This window comes from Dryas octopetala, chromosome 3 (assembly GCF_963921425.1).
Source record: "Dryas octopetala chromosome 3, drDryOcto1.1, whole genome shotgun sequence".
NCBI classification, from domain to species: Eukaryota; Viridiplantae; Streptophyta; class Magnoliopsida; order Rosales; family Rosaceae; genus Dryas; species Dryas octopetala.
The window spans coordinates 27,767,444-27,787,591 of NC_141368.1; the positions used below are offsets into that span (position 1 = coordinate 27,767,444).

The 20,148-nt window shown below is 37.4% G+C and overlaps 1 protein-coding gene, 1 long non-coding RNA gene and 1 other non-coding gene across 3 annotated transcripts; 2 read left to right on the top strand and 1 right to left on the bottom strand.

Annotated features, from left to right (window-relative positions):
- Nucleotides 1–1,476: 1,476 nt before the first annotated feature.
- Nucleotides 1,477–2,613, bottom strand: LOC147292214 (uncharacterized). The gene is made up of 4 exons (XM_086236149.1): nt 2,516–2,613; nt 2,360–2,429; nt 2,162–2,260; nt 1,477–1,566 (listed from the first exon to the last, which is right to left on the bottom strand). The coding sequence occupies exons 1-4, from the start codon at nt 2,611–2,613 to the stop codon at nt 1,477–1,479; spliced, it is 357 nt and encodes a 118-aa protein (XP_086092275.1).
- Nucleotides 2,614–11,513: 8,900 nt separating this feature from the next.
- Nucleotides 11,514–11,620, top strand: LOC147292215 (small nucleolar RNA R71). Its single transcript, XR_015121582.1, has one exon. It is a non-coding gene; the product is annotated as a small nucleolar RNA R71 (small nucleolar RNA).
- Nucleotides 11,621–13,839: 2,219 nt separating this feature from the next.
- LOC147292216 (uncharacterized) lies at nt 13,840–14,875 on the top strand. The gene is made up of 3 exons (XR_015121530.1): nt 13,840–13,951; nt 14,089–14,163; nt 14,540–14,875. It is a non-coding gene; the product is annotated as an uncharacterized LOC147292216 (long non-coding RNA).
- The last annotated feature ends 5,273 nt before the right edge of the window (nt 14,876–20,148 follow it).

Below are 20,148 nucleotides of genomic sequence, written 5' to 3' on the forward strand. Positions count from 1 at the left end.
AAGGTTTGAGATTTCACTAGTAATCGTGCCGGCGCGGTGCTACAGGTGTGGAAAACTTATAAAATGTGCTAAAAGCTTATAAAATTTGAGTAGATAGATGGAGTGTTTTGAATTTACTAAAGCTAAAAATGTTTATGAACTCTAAAAATGTTATGAAAGTGAATACAATTACATTTTTCATATTATTATCATAACATTTAAGTACCAAAACTGAAAACTTATCAAAGTTTATAATAGAGAAGTAAAACATTTAAGAGTTCATATTAAGTGAAACATTCACTACTACAAAAAACGTAATATACAACGGATAAAATCCGTTGTGTAAGTTGCCAAAATACCGTCGTCTAATCGACCGACGTCTATTGGGGTACCATTACACAACGGTTATTTTCCGTTGTCTTGATTACATTAACACAATGGTAATGACAGAAATATCGTTGTATATACATCCTAAAAATCCCATGGTTTAAGGGCTACTGTTGTTGAGTATATATCTACACAACGGTTTTCTCCTCGAACCCATTGTTTTATGTTCTCAAGACAACGGTTACGTTTACTAATACATGTATTTTACAACTATTTTAGTTATAAACACGAGGTGAAATACTCCTTAAAACAACAGTTTTTGGATCCTAACCGTGGTATAGGTCATTCTAAAAATAGGTGTTTGAGATGTGTATATGTCTTTCATACTATGGTGTTTATATAAAACCGTTGTATTATGAATTTAAGAACATGGATTTTAACTATATAACCGTTGTGTAAGATACCAATTTCAAGTTTAATTAGATGTCTATTGGTATTAGATACATCGGCTTTCTAAGGTTTGTGCGGTATTGTTATGGATTATACAACGGTTTCTGATATTGAACAATTGTAAGTTAATGTTACAGACCACGATTTCGTCAGAAAAATTGTTGTAAAATGTTCATATTTACATCTGGTTCACATAGGCGTGCAGTACCTGAAATAGCTAGCTAGGTGTTTTTGGTACAACACCATTGTTCCAAGTAGCATGTGTCCCTTTATAATGTTAACATTCTTAATAAATTATATATTAATTCACAAAATCACAATTTACTCAAATTTAAACTAATCCACAATAAATAAGGATTTTGGAATTGATAAAGTACCAAATATTAAAAGGAATTTCAAGGTAGCTAGTAATTGTATATATGTAGTTTACTTTCTTAACCCAATGCTATTCACACAACCAGCCATGCCGTACACAAAAACCATCTATAACACAAAAATTAGCCATCAAGTTTCTAGTCTACCAATTTGCTGCCATCAATCTAATCTAGCAATTAATTAAGCCTAGCTATCAATAGCACCCAAAAGAATTTAGCAAAGTGATCAATGATATATATATATATATATATATATATATATACCCTAAGCTAGTCTAGCTAAACACATGGCCTACAAAATCAAGTTCAAAAATGCTATACGTCAAAAATCCACATTCTACTCGATCTACATATACTGCCCCACAAAGTTTGTCCATTTAGCCCGGATTTCATTGATATCTTCTTGGGTATAAGCGCTGTCCTTCCTTCGCTCCCACTGAAACAAGGCAAAAATGAAGTAGTAATTAAAAAGAAAATTCAACCCAAAATGAAAACATAATGAATCCAAAGAAGAAATAAACAATATGGCCCTTAGGTAAAAAAGGCCAAGACAACTCATGATATAAGTGCACAACTACATTAATTAAGAATCAAGCACACATATATAACTAGCAAAATGTCCTAAGCTAACTACACCCAAAACAGAATCCCCCAATGGCCTAAAGAAATTGCACCAGACCACTCATGAATTTGTTATTAATAATATAAGTGCATAACTACATTAATTAGAATCAAGCTAAAATCAACCTCAAATTCACACAAGTGATCATTAAATAGGGGCCTAGCTATATAACATGTCTACTTCCACAAGTTTGAAAGAATCCACCCAGTATTCCCAATCTGCATGCACCCAAAACAGACTCCCCCAAGCTAATTTATTTCCTTTATTCCTTTACTACATTTCCAATTTTTCAGCCACAAAACAAATAAAAGAATTTCAACATTTCCAAGTAAAGACAATTTTCATATCACTGCTCAAAGTTCACATGACCAACATAATGTCAAGTTACTTATACTTCACTAGTGCAAACCTTAGTCACAAAAGCTAAGCTCTCATCTTCAATTATTTCCTTCATAAAACGCATAATAAAATAGCCACACTCCTTATCACTTGGCTGTTGAGGAATGCCCTAAATGCAAATAAACATTAATTAGAATGAGCACATATACAGTCCACTTAGCAATCTGTTATTTGAGTTTTAAAGCAAACTACAAACAAGCCAACCTACCGCCATATTTTTCCAGATTATTGCCTTACGCCTTTGCCTATTCCCTTGAGCATTGAAGATTCTAATTCCCCTATCGCATGAAAAACCAAATGATTTTAACACTTGCTGATATATGTAAATGAACTTATAAACTGATGAGAAGTCTAATCAACTTACTTGTCCACCACAGTTTTCCATTCATCACCGATCAGACGTCTTCTCATTGGGTCCATGAAATAAACAATCTCCTTGTCCGGATTGATAACAGTCAGCATCCAATGATTTCTACACATTTATAATTCTCATTAAATACTTTATATGGTTGGAAAATAGTATTTACAATGACCACATAAATGATTAACTTACCTGGAATTGTAAGGGACCAAAAAAATCTCATTCGCAAATGTACTAGAAACTTCTCCGTGCCATATCCAATTTTGATAACTTTGGTCAACCCTATTAAAATATAGATCATCCCTTATAACTCCAATCCCAAATTTTCTCATATTTCCACATTTTTGGCAAGGACAATGAATGAGGTTTGGGTTTCTAGCATGCTGTAATGCAAACTTGAAGAATTCTTGAATCCCTAACTCATATGCCCTTGATCTTCTATCCACATACATTCATGACTTGTCCATCTTTGACTTATCCATACAAACATGTATGTCATTTATAAAATCATACCAAATATTGACTCTAGTGAAACAAAACAAATACAAAGACAAACTAAACACAACCACTATACCATTGAACATGGGCATGCAATTGAAAACTAACTGGTCTTAGTAAGATTGGTCTTTGAAACCTAGGCTTGAGGTACGGACCTCACCCTTGAGGACCGGACCTCCAATAAGATTGGTGTTTGAGACCTAGGCTAGAGGTCCAGACCTCTCATTTGAGAACCGGACTTCCAGTGGCGATCTCAGTTTTCTGACAATATGAAGCTGAGCAACCAAGACTAAACAAAAGGAAACAACATTTTGAACAACCAAAATACTGATTCAACTAAAACCAAATCAATAAACAAACCCCATATCAGTAAACAAAATCAATAAAGATCAAGCAAAATAAATAAGCATATTTCAGTAAACCCATATAATTTACAAAATCAATAAACAAACCTTATATCAGTAAAACCTAGTAAACCAAATAAACCTCATATCAGTAAAATCAATCACAAACCAGAGAATTTAACACAACCCATGAATATTAACTAAACCTAGAAAAATACCCCAAATTTTTATCAAGCAACAATAACTTCACCAAGAACCAAAACAAGAATAAGAGAGATAGAGCAGGTGAGAGAGAGGAAATGAACACTAACCTGCAGGCTGATCTAAATTAGGTATTTCAAGCTAGCACAATGCATCATAAAAATTATACACGTAGTTTAGTCTTAGTAATTTCCTCAATTGAAATAAAGCAAACACAATGGAGTGAATGAACTTATATGATTTCTATAGGATAGGGGAGGGGTAACAACTTTCCACTTCAATACACAATTACTTACTCATAACTATTTTTCTCATCAAAATCAAACATTCATTATAATGAGTAACAAAAGTTAATCAATAGCATCAAGAAATCAACATAATTCTTTCAATAGTCTACAAATAAAACCCCTACCATCAAAACAAAAGAAAACAAGATGCCAAAACCAACAAAAAGAAAAAAAAAAAAAAAAGGCCTGATGAACTCACCTTTCCAATCCAATCAGCAGCCCAGCTATTTTCTTTCCCCAAGCTCAACAATATCACCAAATATCACCAATATGAACTTCACCTTGAGCAAAAACTCAAAACAAAAAGGTTTAGAAGAACCTCAAAGAACAAAAATCAGAAATGCACAAAAAAAGAAAGAACAAAATCTAATGAGGAAAAAATCCGCCAAAATCAAACCCTAACCCAACTGTACCTGAACCAAAGTGCAGAGATGCGCGAAGATGATTCAGGGGAGTGCAGAGATGGCCGAGCGATGAGGAATGGGCGGAGACGATGAGGACGAAGATGGAGGTCGGTGACGTCAAGAGACGTGCAGATGGAGAGCGAGGGACGACGTCGAAGATGGAGATTGACACGCGATGAGGACGGAGATTGATGCGCAAGAAGGAAGATCGATCGGTGAAGCCAAAGGACTGAGTTAGGGGTGGGCATTTTAACCGCGCACCGCCAAAACCGGCCGAACCGCACCGCCAAAAAACCGCGTTGATCAAAAAAAGTCAACACCGCCAAAAAAACCGAACCGCACCGGTTCTCTCCGGTTCCGGTTCTGGTTCTACACCTTATTTAACCGCACCGAACCGAACCGCACCGCATACTTGCAAAAAATATATATTTTTTATATTTTTATACATATATACATCATTTTATATATATTTATACGATTATTATATACTTTTTATATACTTTTTATACACTTTAGACCATAAACCCTAATAAAATATTATAATTAATATTAACGTAGCTATATTTTAGGGTTCAGACCCTAAAATATATTTTATATATCCCTATGACCTATTTTCTAGATATATAATATAATAATAAATTAATAATGTTTTAGTATATAATTTTAGTTATACCCATTACCCTATATAATAAAATTAGTATATTCTTTATATTTTATATAAAAAAAAATTAGTATATTATTTATAGTTTATACTCTATATATTAAAATTTTTAATTGTTTATAGTTCTAGGGTATAATATATAGTTATATACTATATAAGTGTATAGGGTATATGCCATATAAGGTTTATAACTTGTAGTAACTAGTAAGTTAGTAACTTTGTTTTAAGCAGGTTCTTAACTTGTAGTTGTAATCATTGGTTGTATACTTGTATAATTGATTTTGTTTTTAACTTTTAAGTTTTAAGTACTAAGCAGGTTAAGAAAAGTTTAATGTGTGAGTCTTTTTAGTTAAGTTCATTGAATTAACTTGAAAATTTGTTTTTTTGTTGCCAAAACTTGTTAATTATGATGGGTTTGCATCATTAAATAATTGGGCTTAGGCTTAAAAAAATAAATGTGAGGCTCAAAAGTGCTAATCTGAATAATAGCCCATTAGGCCCAGAACCGCACCGCACCGCACCTTAAATGGTTTGGTTTGGTTTGGTTTTTTTTATTTCTTTCACGGTTTTAAGCACCGAACCGCATCGTATATTAATGTCCGGTGCGGCGCACGGTTCCGGGGGAAAAGTGAGTCGAACCGCACCGCGCCCACCCCTAGACTGAGTTGAGGAGGGAAGATCGATGGATGTTGAAGTGTTTTCTTAGAACAAAATAAACAATTATCTCATTTTAAGTATACTCGCAAGTGCACGAATCGCATCAGTAGCTAAGCGTACAAGCCGAGGTCGATCCCACAGGGAATGGTTAATAAACAACAAATCAATGCAATTAATCACTAGAATAACTAAATGGGGGTTTTTGGAAGATGGAAACACACGCACACATCACCACATGCACACACCCTTTATTCTATCTTACAATGTTAATTTTCAATTTCAAATCAGATAAACATGCAATAACCATCCAAGGCTAATGACAGTTAATTTGAACACAACATATTAAAGTTTGACTGCTAAAAAGGTTTGGCTAGTTACTTTCTCGCAATTGTTCTCCTAATGCATACACTAAGAGCTTCTTGGGCCTTCCTTAGCCAGTTAACCTACATGTTCCCTAGTTCAAGCTAAGGCAGCTATTACCCATGCATGAGTCATTAAGTTTTATGAGAACGTCAAACATGCACAACATATAAGGTTTGACTATTTCCTTATAGAGGTCGCCCAACCCCACTACCAAGAATAATCCCTTATTCCGTTGTTACTTGTGGTTTAGTGTCTTTGACTATTTCACAGCTAAACCTAACAATTAAACTAGATGCAATTACCCTAAGGTGGCCGGTCAAAGAATTCAAAAAACTAGTGACGGGTTCTAATAGATAGTGGAAATTTAATACATGCAAACATCAAACTAACAGACCAAGAGACGGATAAACGATTTGTTAGAACATGCAAATCCATTAATCGACCTACGACTAACATGCAAGATAGAATAACTAACCTACATACTTAAATTAAATAAATAAAAACAGCAACCAACAATAATAAAATCCCAATTCATGCTTAACAAATAAATCAGAAACACAAAGTAAACAAACTTAAAAGCATAAACGAATTGAAATCAGAGACATGAATTAAATGAAATCAAGAGACAAACTACATAAATTCAGAAACTTAATTAAATATATTCAGAGGCACAATCCAACAATAAAATAGAAAACTAGAACAAAAATTGAAGGAAACAAGTGGAAGGGGCTGCGGCAAGACAAGGAAGATAAGACACCTTGCACAAGCAATTGGCTCATGGCTATGGTGAGCTAGGGCTTGCGGCTTAGGGTTGCTCTTCCTTGCAGCCACGCCACTTCTCTCTCTCTCTCAACCTTCGGCTAGCCCTCCCAAGAACAAACTACAATTCTGAAATTAAAAACTTAGAACAGAAAAATAAAACTAGGAACTAAGAGAATTCGGCTGGAGTGTGTAGGTGTCAAAAAGTCCTCTAGGGTTCTGAATTGAGGGGATATATATAGAGGTGCAATCCTTGAGAGGCAAGGAGAAGGTGACTTGCGGCACAACTAGGGTTTGCTGCTCCTTGTAGCTTGCGGCATCAGCTAGGGTTTCTAGCTATGGGCTTGCGGCAAGGGCTTGTCCTCTTGGGCTTAAGTGGCGCATGCAAGTCAGCTAGGCCTCCCCCCTTGCGCATGGGCTGCTGATCTTGGACCTTGATGGTGCATTGGGCTCACATGTGTTGGGCTAAAGTGGCTTGCACAAGATGGGTAGGGTTTCACTCCATGGGCTTCCATCTTGGGCTTGCATCTTGGGCTTGCGCAATGGGGCTCCTTGGCTGCTAGGGTTTGCATGGCATGCATGCGCATGCATGGGCTGCCATCTTGCTCCTTACGCATGGACTTTGGGTTGCTAGGGTTTGGGCCCATGCATGTGTATGCATGGCCCATCTTGGGTTCGACATCCCTTAGGCCCATGGGCCCTTGACTTTTGACTTCCCATTTTGCCCCTCATTTCCATTTGAATTCAAATTCATTTCTTCCCTCCACTCATTTCCATGGATGTCCACCACCTTCTAGAAGCTTCTGGAATCTTGACTTTGTAGAGTTGACTTTGACCAACATTTCCTGGTGCAACTAGGATTTCTTGAAAATGAAGGATTCCTTATCCGTTTCGACTTCTCGTAATGACCATATTGCCCCTGGGGTCTCCTAGTGTCATTAGGACTCCTTTCTCTAGTTGGGTTAGGTTTCCTAGTTCAACCAGGATTTCCTATTCGAATCAGGATTTCACATTTCTGGCTCCGCAATGATGGTTCTGGACTTGATGTTTCCTAGTGTTACTAGGAATCCTCATTTGACTAGGATTTCTGCACTTTTCCTGGTTTGACCAGAATTTCACTAGTTTTCCTAGTTTAACCAGGAAATGTCCCAAATTGGCTCAATTTGCTTCTTTTTCTCATTTTTGCTTCAGTTGACCTGAAAACACAAAAAGAAGATAAGAAACACAAAATATTGAGTTCTAACACTCTAGGTTAAGGAATTAGTATCATAAAGTGATGCAAAATGTACACTCATCACACCCCCAAACTTAGATTTTGCTAGTCCTCGAGCAAATAAAGGAAAGAAAAGACTCAAGACTGACTCTAACATCCCAACAACTGAATTCATGCGCACAACCATTAATCACATAGGAAAGCAAGGCATATAAATTGTATTCTCCAAATTCTAATAACATTTCAAATACATACCTCGCTCCTCTATTGTCATATAGGCCATCCTTGACACAAATCCAAGTATTAGACAAACAAGATTAAATCAATACATACATAATAAATTCAACTTCAATCCTCACTATGACATACTCTCAATGATAAACACTCAAGAATTGGGTTGATATGTGCACTCAAAAGTATATGTGAGAGGAAATATGTAACAAAAGCAATTAGCTCACATATGTGCATGAAATAAAGGCACATTTTAAAAAGAAATACTGATCTCAAGAAAGGAATCCAAATGCTTAAAATAGAATCAATAACCATAGGCTCTCTTCTTAAATAGACTCCACATAAGTATAATACACACCTCCTGAGATCAGCTAGGGCTTTAATAGGGTTATAATGAAGGCTTAGGCTAGAATAGGGTATTGAAATGAAAAGGAAACACAAAGGGCTAAATTCATGGAATTGCAAGCATCAATAGAACATTCTGAGGTACACTTTGCTTCTTTGCACTTCATAGCTTAATTTGAACTCTTTTTGCTCACTTTTTTTTTTTCTTTTGAAAGCACCCCATCTCTTTTCTTTGATTTCTTTTTCTTTTTCTTTTTCTTTTCTTTTCTTTGGGCACGGCTTACATGCTTTTCTGTCATATTTTTGTATAAGCTATGCATTTTCACTTCTTTTTCACCTCAATCAACATATAAACAACTTGCAATACCATAAAAAGAGTAAAACGGATAGAAGGGGTAGAAGGGGTACCACCCCCAAACTTAGGGTTTGGTATGGGGTAACAAAGAAAACGGCTTAAAAGGCACAAAATGGGTAACTAAGGATAAAACATGTAATGGGTAGGCTTTCAGGCTATGGGGTACACAAACAACGACTAAGGGCCTAAATTCATTTATCAAGAGTTATGCAAATACGACATGCTTTGTGTACACAAGAAAAGAGTTCTAGCTCATTGATTCAAGATTATGCATATTCCAAGCAAATGACTAAATGAAAGACAATGAGATCAAAACAACGACTTATATGACAATGATAGAAACAGATTGGCGCGCAACACTCAAGAATTGAAGAACAGGGCTCAAAAGCTCACTTAGGTCATGCAAGTCTACTCTATTATGCATATAATCATTAAAAATGCTAATCACAACCTAAATTTATATCAACAAGGCCAAATGACATAGAATTGCAAGATATGTTATGGAACACTATTAGAATGAAAAGAACACCAAATATACACACAATACTAAAACATGCTCATAACAATCATGCACACTCAAATCAATTAGTTGGGGACTCAAAACGACCTGAAACAACCAAAATGACTCAAAAACTTTTTGTGTTTAAAACAATGTCGCACACTTCTAAAGAATCACATCCATCACTAAGGTGAATGAGATCTAACGAAAACGTGCATTTTGATGTGGGTTTTGACACCCTAAGTTTAAAAACAAAATAATTTTTTTTTTATTTTTTATTTTTTTAAAAAACACTCAAAAACACTTAAAACACCCTAAACACTTGTTCTAACCTAAAAACACTAACAAATGACAATTGCATTTCCCCCCCACACTTAAATGATACATTGCCCTAAATGTATATGAAATAAATGCAAGAATGATCAAATTAAGCGAAACGGGAAATTGCAAATATCCAAAATCAAATAAACACACCAGAATGAAAAATTGTCTTATGAAGCGAAATAAAGAAACTGTTTACTTGCGTATGCAAGCGTGGACACTCCAAGGGTAGGCGCGGCCTCCTTGGTCCTCCATGACTCCTCCTCCATTATTCGAAACAAAAACTTGGGTTGCCTCCCAATCAGCGCTTGTTTTTCTGTCTTCAGCCTGACATTGCCTCTCCTTTACTTGCGTCCTTTCCTCTTCTTCTTGCCACTGCTACTCTCGGCACTCCCTAAGAACGCATTGAAGAAGCTCTCCATCTTTGACTTCTCATCTCCATAAAAATTGGTCTCCTCGCTCTACGGAAGCTCGGAAGTGAGACAATACACCTCTTGCTTGGTGTTGTGCCGAATCTTCATGGTACTCTCCATCGCCTTGTACTCCATGTTAGAGGTGCACAAAAATGGTCTCCCAAGAATAATAGAAACGTCACCCGGGAGTCTCGGCACATCTAGCACTATGAAATCAGAGGGGATTAGTAATTTACGACATTTAACCATAACATCCACAAGCATACCACGGGCTCTCTCGACTGAAGAGTTGGCGAAGCGAATGTTCAAATCAAACGGTTGCAAATCAGCTTCCACAAATCCAAGCCTCTTGAACACCACCAGTGGCATGACATTGATAGCTAAGCCATTGTCAATTAAGGCATTGGCGATCTCATACTCCCCTATGCTGCATAGTATGACCAACGAGCCCGGATCCCTCTTCTTGCTCGGAAAGGACGCAAAGAGATAACCACAAATCTCCCTAGGAACGTTGTGACTATGCCCTTGCTCCTCAACCTTCTTCTCGATTGACTTCAACTCCCTCATGGTTGTTGGAAATTTGGTGATGTCGATGTCCGGAATGAGGGGAATCACACGTGTGTCATCTTTCTCTTCAATCTTTTCCGAATCCTCCTCTTCTTCACTATCCACGATCTCAATCACCTCCTTAGTCTTGACCACTCTAACTCTCTTTCTTGGAGTTGTCCTCAAAATAGCATTTACATGCTCCTCATTCTTTGGGTTGACGATGGGCTGGCTTGGCAATTTCCCCTTCTCTCTCTGACCCAAAGTAGTGGCAATCTGACCCATTTGACTCTCCAAATGTGCAATAGCCTTCGAATTGGCTTGCATCTGCTGCTCGGTACGGTTCATGAAGACGTTGGTGCTCTGAGCAAGGGAAGTGGTGCTTTGAGCAATCTGAGCAATCTTGTCCTCCAAACTAGACCTCTCGGCATTAGGGTGCATATATGGCTTGTTGGTGCTCCCACTAGCTTACTGTCCATTGTTGTTGCTCCACCTGAAATTAGGGTTGTTCTTCCATCCAGGGTTATAAGTGTTAGAAAATGGATCGTATGGCACCCTAGGATAATTCCCAACCTGATTCACGTGTTCCACATCACCTCCTTGTTCTTGCATACCCATCAGCTTCTCTTGAGCCAAAGATAACTTCTGCATCATAGTCTTGATTTCCAAAATCTGTCCCTCCATGGTGTTTGGCACATCAGCCACCTCGTATAACCCTCTCTTTGGTCCTCCTCTCGAACGATTGGAATCCCACTGTTGAGAACTCAAAGAGAGTGACTCAAACAAATCTGTAGCCTCATACTCCGTCTTTGACATAAACGCACCACCACATGCCGAATCCACCTTGGCTTGATCTCTCTCCAATAATCCCTGATAAAAACAACAAATCATATACCAATGAGATAAGTTATGGTGTGGGCAGCTAGTAAGTAACTCATTGAATCTGTCCCAAGTCTCATGGAATGGCTCGTCCGCTTTCTGCACAAATCCAAGGATCTCCTTCCGAATCGAATTTGTCTTGGAAATGGAATAAAACTTATTCAGGAACTTGCTCGAAAGATCATCCCACGTCGAAATGGAACCACTGGGCAGCGAATACAACCACCTCTTTGCCTTGTCCTTAAGCGCAAAAGGGAACATCCTCAAACGGTACTGATCGGCATTCAGACCCCTCAACTGTGCGGCTTCACAAACCCCGAAAAACTCCTTTAAAAAGTGGATCGGATCCTCCCCATTCAGCCCATGGTAGCTCGGCAACAAGTGAATCTGACCACTCTTGATTTCGAAATCAGTGGCTATGGTTGCATACCGAATGCAAGATGGTTGAGTGGGCAGCGAAGGTGCTGAAAAATGGCTCAGGGGCTGCGGCATCATCTCGTTTGTCTCAGCCATGTCGACACTCTCAGTCTCTTCACTACTCGAATCTGATGCGCTAGGTAGAGGGCTGCCTTGTGATGTACCTAAAGTCTCCTTTTTGAGCCTCTCCAACCTTGCAACAAATTCAGGGTTCATAAAACACACCTAATCAAGAGAAAAACACACAATCAGTAGAAAGAATGCATATAAAGGCATGACATTTATTAAAACTAAAAATTAACCAAAAATTAGCTAATATAACCTAATTCAAATGACTAATTAAACCAATTCATTGATATTAGACACCATTCCCCGGCAACGGCGCCAAAAACTTGTTGAAGTGTTTTCTTAGAACAAAATAAACAATTATCTCATTCTAAGTATACTCGCAAGTGCACGAATCGCATCAGTAGCAAAGCGTACAAGCACGAGGTCGATCCCACAGGGAATGATTAATAAACAACAAATCAATGCAATTAATCACTAGAATAACTAAATGGGGGTTTTTGGAAGATGGAAATACACGCACACATCACCACACGCACACACCCTTTATTCTGTCTTGCAATGTTAATTTTCAGTTTCAAATCAGATAAACATGCAATAACCATCCAAGGCTAATGACAGTTAATTTGAACACAACATATTAAAGTTTGACTGCTAAAAAGGTTTGGCTAGTTACTTTCTCGCAATTGTTCTCCTAATGCATAAACTAAGAGCTTCTTGGGCCTTCCTTAGCCAGTTAACCTACATGTTCTCTAGTTCAAGCTAAGGCAGCTGTTACCCATGCAGGAGTCATTAAGTTTTATGAGAACGTCAAACATGCACAACATATAAGGTTTGACTATTTCCTTATAGAGGTCGCCCAACCCCACTACCAAGAATAATCCCTTATTCCGTTGTTACTTGTGGTTTAGTGTCTTTGACTATTTCACAGCTAAACCTAACAATTAAACTAGATGCAATTACCCTAAGGTGGCCAGTCAAAGGATGCAAACAACTAGTGACGGTTTCTAATAGATAGTGGAAATTTAATACATGCAAACATCAAACTAACAGACCAAGAGATGGATAAACGATTTGTTAGAACATGTAAATCCATTAATCAACCTACGACTAACATGAAAGATAGAATAACTAACCTACATACTTAAATTAAATAAATAAAAACAGCAACCAACAATAATAAAATCCCAATTCATGCTTAACAAATAAATCAGAAACACAAAGTAAACAAACTTAAAAGCATAAACGAATTGAAATCAGAGACATGAATTAAATGAAATCAAGAGACAAACTAAATAAATTCAGAAACTTAATTAAATATATTCAGAGGCACAATCCAACAATAAAATAGAAAACTAGAACAAAAATTGAAGGAAACAAGTGGAAGGGGCTGCGGCAAGACAAGGAAGAGGAGGCACCTTGCACAAGCAATTGGCTCACGGCTATGGTGAGCTAGGGCTTGCGGCTTAGGGTTGCTCTTCCTTGCAGCCACGCCACTTTTCTCCTTCTCTTCCCTGTATGTCTTCTTCCTCTCCCCTGCTTCAACCCAGACCCAATCACCCATCTCCCTCCCCGACCACCCATCTCCTCCGTGACCGCCGCCCTCCCCAATGAAACCCATACCCACCCCCTCTTCTTTCTCTCTCCCCGAAACCCATCCCTACCCCCTCCTCTTTCTCTCTCCACGAAACCAATCCCCACCCCTATCGAAACCTTCCTCGGCCTCCTCTTTCTCTCTCCCCTCTCCCTTCCGCCTCCTTTGATTCCTCACCAGCAACCTATCCCCATCAGCAACCCCCACCCCGACCAGCAACCCAACTGGAACCTACCCGATTGTGGGTTTTCTAATTTTTTTTTTAAATTGTGGGTTTTTTTTTTTGTTATTTATTGTTTTATTTATGAGATTGTGAAGGATATTGGGTCTGGGAATTTTGGGGTTGCAAGGCTGGTCGGAGACAAGTGGACCAGAGAGGCCAGAAGGTCTGTTTCATCTCCTTCACCCCTTATCTTCCTTTTCTTTTTTGTGTCAATTCTCTCACTTTTTTTTTCTTTCTTTTTGATGTTTGAATTTTTCTGGGAATTGGGTTTTTTTGTTTTTCATTTCTTTGGTGTTGCAGATAGTCGAACATGTGCAAAGGGAGATCATGAACCACAGGTCATTGAAGCATCCAAATATTATTCAATTCAAAGAGGTTAGTAATGAATTATGTGTATATCCATAAATGCTACTCTTCTATGTAGATTACTAATGTAGAATTAACCAACCTTTTCTTTTGCTGTTAATTGGTTGTAGAACCACTGTAAATTGGAACTCTTCTGTTAATGTGTTGTTATACTGCTATTTTTCCTCATGATCTTTGGTAGTGTTGATTGTAGTAAGGAATTAATTCATTTCTGGCAGCAAATCTGCCATAGAGACCTTAAGCTTGAAAATGTACTCTTAGATGGCAGCACAGCACCTTGTGTAAAATATGCGATTTAGAGTAATTATAAAATTTAGTTAACTTCTTAAATTGTTGAATTTAGTTTAATTGTTAAATTGTTGTGTTTAATTTTTTTGATTATAAGGTGGAAGGCGAATGCATGCATCTAGGACCACCGAGCTGGCATGCACTCCAGGTCCCGATACCTCACCCGCTCTTGAGGCCGCAGTCCAGGCCACTTCCTCACCCGTTCCTGATGCAGCAGTCTAGGCCACTCCCTTTTCGGCTCCCGATGCTATAGTCTAATTCTCTTCGGCTCACCACTACAGTCAAGTTATAGGCACCTCGGCTTCGGCGTCATCCGGTGCGGCTTCCGTATCTACACAATTCGGAGGACTGAAGTCGAAGCAGGTGAATAAATTTATGAATACATTTTGTATAAATTTATTAATACATTTCGTATCTACACAATTCGGAGGACTGAAGTTGAAGCGGGTGAATAAATTTATTAATACATTTTGTATAAATTTATTAGTTTTGTGTTATATAAATTTTGGATATAAAAAATATTAAATTAAAAAATTTTTTTTTTAAATAAAATAGGTTTTGTATACATTTATTAATACATTTTGGATATAAATTTATTAATTGTATGTTATATACATTTTGGATAAAAAATATTAAATAAAAAATTTTTTTTTAAATAAAATAGGTTTAGGCGACGGAATTCTTCGTCACCTAAATATACTTTGGGAGAGGAACTACTTATTCGTCGCCCAAAGTATGTTTAGGCGATGAAATAATTCGTCGCCTAAATATACTTTAGGAGAGGAACTATTAATTCGTCGCCTAAAGTATATTTAGGCGACGAAAAATTCCATCGCTTAAATATACTTTGGGAGAGGAACTATTAATTCGTCGCCCAAAGTATGTTTAGGCGACGAACTCATTCGTCGCCTAAACATGCTTTGGGCGACAAACCACATGTCTTAGGAGACGAAATAAATTTGTCTCCCTAGGTAGCTTTGGGCGTCATGTTTTAGGCGACCAAATACTCGACGAACAGATTTCGTCACCCAAAGTTTTGGGCGACGTAAATCAACTTTGGGAGAGGAACTAGGTTCGTCGCCTAAAGTGTTTTTTCTTGTAGTGGTTGTTGATCACTTGATTGATTAAAAAAAAAAAAAGTGAAATTGGATATTAAATGCAGATTGTCTATTATTGACTTTTTACATTTTATATATTAACAGAAGTCATCAAATTTTTATTTGTAATTAAGTAGGACAGTTTAGTTGGTGCGTAGGGATCAGTTTTGAGGATTGCAATAATTCATATTGTAGTTGGGAGGTGACAGTGAGTGGTAGGACAGAAATATATGCAGCAATTTGTACACAGAATCTCCTGCTAATTAAAGTATGTTTAGTTATCACTATTCTAAAAAGTTTTAATAAGTGATTAGGACATGAGCCAACAATTAATTATTTTATCGATTAACAATAATGTCGACATTGAAAGGCAGGGGGAGAGAGAGAGATCATCACCTGGATGTTTCCTAGTGAAAGTCTCCCGGCCAGACACTAGCTCCCCTTCCATCTGTAAATGTTGCTCCTTCAGACTGAGAATGAAGAAATCAACAAAACACCAAAACAATAAATGAAAACAGTACATAAAATGAACATTATATATATAGCATAATTATTTCCATGTAAGCATGTCTCTGTTTCTGAGTCGAATGTATTGTTATCCAAATTAACATACCTGATAGGCAGCACAACCAGCACCAAAAATGAAATCAGTTGGAAAACGGGTTCGATTAAATGGCACCGAAACTTCACTGGGTGTGACTGATCCTTGGGTGCTCACCAAAAACCCAGCCATGGCTACAAGGAACAACATCAGACCACCACCTTCAAATGCCATGTTTGGCTCTCTAAATTAAGCTAATTGCTCTTCAACCCTGATGCCATGTCCCCTATATATAGACTCGATCCCTAGCGCATGCATGTGCAGGTGCATCAAAGCTCGTGCACCTCAGCTTCACTGTAAACATGGACAGTCATGCATGGGCTAATTCAACTGTACTACATATTAAAATTAGCAGAGCAGTAGTAGGGTACTATTCAATTTCTGTTGATTCATTTTTCTCTCAGAGTATTCCTTTCTCTCAATTACATTACGTGGAATCAAAACAGAGAAAAAGATAAAATCAATTAATTTGGGTGATATTATATTGGATCTCATGCGCCCTCAAAAAAATCGAAAGAAATAACAATATATTCCTTTTTCTGGTACTTTGTCCTTAATTTAAATAAATTCCTGCTAATGTGACTAATTAAAATAAGTCACAACAGAGAGTAATTAATTTTTGTTGATTTGGGTTTAGCACGCAGGGGGGAACGTTTAGCTATGGATGCCGGGTTTCGATACACGTACTCAAGTTGCATGTCAACATGCATGGTGCAAGTTTATGTGTGCATGGAAGGTAATTTGATTGCTGTTGTGAAGCAACTTATGACTAATTTGAGTCAATTACAATTAATTATGAAACTAGAAATTGTAATAGATCGAGTGGCTCATAACCTTGCACGCGCGCCTTGGGTTTTATTGGCTTACTTTATTTCCTCTGCGCCAATATATGACACTCTCATAATTCACAAACATGTATTAAATTTCTCTTCTGACTGATTGTGCATGGCACACTGAAATATTGTCTATGCATGAATAGTACAAACTTTAATTTCAGACAATAATTATTATATATTTATAACTGGAATTTGAATTAGAGAGAGAAGAGTACAGAGCGAAAGGACAATGAATTATTGGAAGTTCTTAAGTTTTGGCGCCCGTATGTGCAGATTAATGATCGTTGATATGGATCATGGATGTGTAGGCTCCACATATAGCATTTCCAGATAAGATTTACAGGTACGTAGCTCATCTCTTCACCACTTCTTTTCAAACACATGCATCATGCAGGCCCTTTTCTGCTGCACGCACTCCTCATCTCTTCACCATTGATTGACATGGTCGAGTCCAATCAGTTCCAGCTCTATTGCCATCTTTTCTAATTAATTTATATACTATTATAAAGTTAAATGGAAAAAGGTTTTTCATACATTACAGTCTACTAGGCTAGTAAAAGCCTATTAGCCACGTGACCTCAAGCCAAGTTAGCAAACAGTTCCAACCCCACACGCATACATGCACCAAACTTAGATCCTTAACACGCGCTAATTTACAGATTCTTATCTCACTTACTTACCAATATTTTCTTTTACCTTTTATATGAAGATGTGGAATTCAAATGCTTGTCTTAGCCTTTTCTAACTAAGTAAGGAGACATATTATTAAGAGTGACGATTTTAACACTCCAATTTTATACGTTTAAACCCTTTTCTTTATTTTATGCATTGATAATTGAGCAAATAAATGAAGTTTTTAAAAAAAAAGTAGTGCAGGTGTACAAAACAAGAGTGCAAAGATTGCTATCCATAATTAATTAGATTGTAGCTAGCTCCCTTGCCAAATTTAAACTTCATGATGTCCAAATAAGCAATGGATATTAATTTATTCAATTTATATATCAAGCATAATAATATCAAGATATGTATTGTGAGGGATCATAAATATGTGATGGAGTTCTTTGCTGTTTGATCGATCAGTTTCACAAGTACGTATGAATTTATTATCTTCTCAATCCAGAAGAAATCTCCTCTTTATACTGTATTATTGATGAGGGAGATTGATGGAGAAATCCTTCTTAATTATTTGCTACCTAGCTAGTTCAGTCGATTCACATCAATTCAGGAGGAACATCTGTAAGTTTCTTTATACATCTTTAGCATACACATCTCATATGTACCAATCAAACATATATATATATTGTATCCAGTAAATATTCATATATATTAGTAGCAGAACACTTACCTGGTGAACTCATGATAATTGCAGGGGATTGACTGTGAATCAAGACGCACACCAACTGCTTGATAAAAGGTCTCAACACACCAGTCTTCTGGTCTGCACACTATACTTAATAATTTCACTCAAGATGGGGAAGTGGATGAAAAGCTCGGGGTGATTGTGCAGCCAGGGACCAATGCTATATATAGGGTCTTGAGAATATAAGTGTCCTCCCACTAAGGTACCTCATACTCAATCCTAATTTGACTCCTATACAAAGACTTGCTGCAGTCATGCTTAGTTTACAGCATATAGCAGCTGTATCCAAGTTATCCTAGTTCATATAGGTTTAGGATTCCATCTTTATGTGAACTAGTCATGTAGTAGTATTTAGTGAGTACTCCTATTACTTGCTCCTTAAGAATGATCAGTTAATTGAATCCGTGATAGTTTGATCTCGCTTGACAGTCTTGAATCTCTGCTTTTGACTGCTGAACGACGATATCGAAATCAAGGGCTCTTGGGACATGATTCTGAACCGTCATTACAAGCCATGAGTGCTAATCGTGGCAGAGGTCGTGGAGGCCGTGGTGGTCGAGGTTCTCCCAATTACCAGGCTCACAACCACCAGGGGTCTCGTTTCCATGAGTCTCCACATGCGTTTGCTCACGGCCCTGCTACTAATCCATATTCACCCCATAGGCGTTTTACTCCTGGTATGTTTGCTGCTGGTTCTGTTGGTAATTCAATTACTAATCGAAATGCTTCTATTCTTGGTCCAGCTCCATCGAGTTGCTCTTCTTCTGGTTTTTCAAATAGCAATCACACAGCCACAAACAATTCCACTGGGCGTGTTCAGTGTCAAATCTGCGGCAGAACAAATCATTCTGCTATTGATTGCTACCAACGTATGAATCATGCTTATGAAGGCCGAGTGCCAGCAAGTAAACTCTCTACCATGGCTGCCACTTCACACGGTGGACAGGATCCAAATCATTGGTTGCTTGATACAGGTGCTAATGCTCATATTACACATACGCTTGATAATCTTCAACATCCACGAGATTTTCAAGGGGATACTGTTGGTGGTGTGATTACCTGTTCAGGTTTGAACATTCATAAAACTGGTTTTAAAAATTTTATTCATGATTCTAAGTTTTATTCTCTTTCTCCTCTTCTTTATTCTCCTCATGCTTCCGCCAATATTCTTTCTGTTCATCATTTTCTTAAAGATAATAATTGTAACCTTTTGCTTTCTCCTGCTTCTTTTTGTTTGAAGGATCGAACTTCGGGGAAGATTCTTTTCCACGGCACGAGTAAAGATGGGCTCTATCCCATTGTTCTTCCTCGCTCCGATTCCAGTCTCAAAGTTTATCATTCCAATAAAGCTGATGTGCATCAATGGCATGCGCGTTTAGGACATCCATCTTCTGCTGTTTTGAATATTTTACGTTTCGATCTCGGTTTTTCAATAAAAGACAAGTCTTTTTGTGGTTCTTGTCCGTTAGGCAAATCTACTAAGTTACCTTTTGGTGTTTCGGATTTTGTTGCTAGTAGTCCTTTTGAGTTAGTGCATACGGATGTATGGACATCTTCAATTTTATCACATGATGGGTTTCGCTATTTTGTTAATTTTGTTGATCACTTTACCAAGTATACCTGGGTGTTTCCTTTACGCAGAAAATGTGATGTTTATGATGTTTTTTGTCGTTTCCTTAAATATGTCTCCACTCAATTTTCTTTTTCCATTAAACAATTGCAAAGTGATGGTGGTGGTGAGTATCTCAGTACTCCTTTTCAAACTATTTTATAGGATAATGGTATTTTTTATAAAATCACTTGTCCACACCA

Excerpts from the sequence above, each read along its gene's own strand:
- LOC147292214 (XM_086236149.1), bottom strand. The coding sequence starts at position 2,613 with ATGCTGACTGTTATCAATCCGGACAAGGAGATTGTTTATTTCATGGAC. Across the intron at positions 2,430-2,515 it reads TGGAAAACTGTGGTGGACAA|GGGAATTAGAATCTTCAATG; the intron begins GTAAGTTGATTA and ends TTCATGCGATAG. Across the intron at positions 2,261-2,359 it reads TAATCTGGAAAAATATGGCG|GGCATTCCTCAACAGCCAAG; the intron begins GTAGGTTGGCTT and ends ATTTGCATTTAG.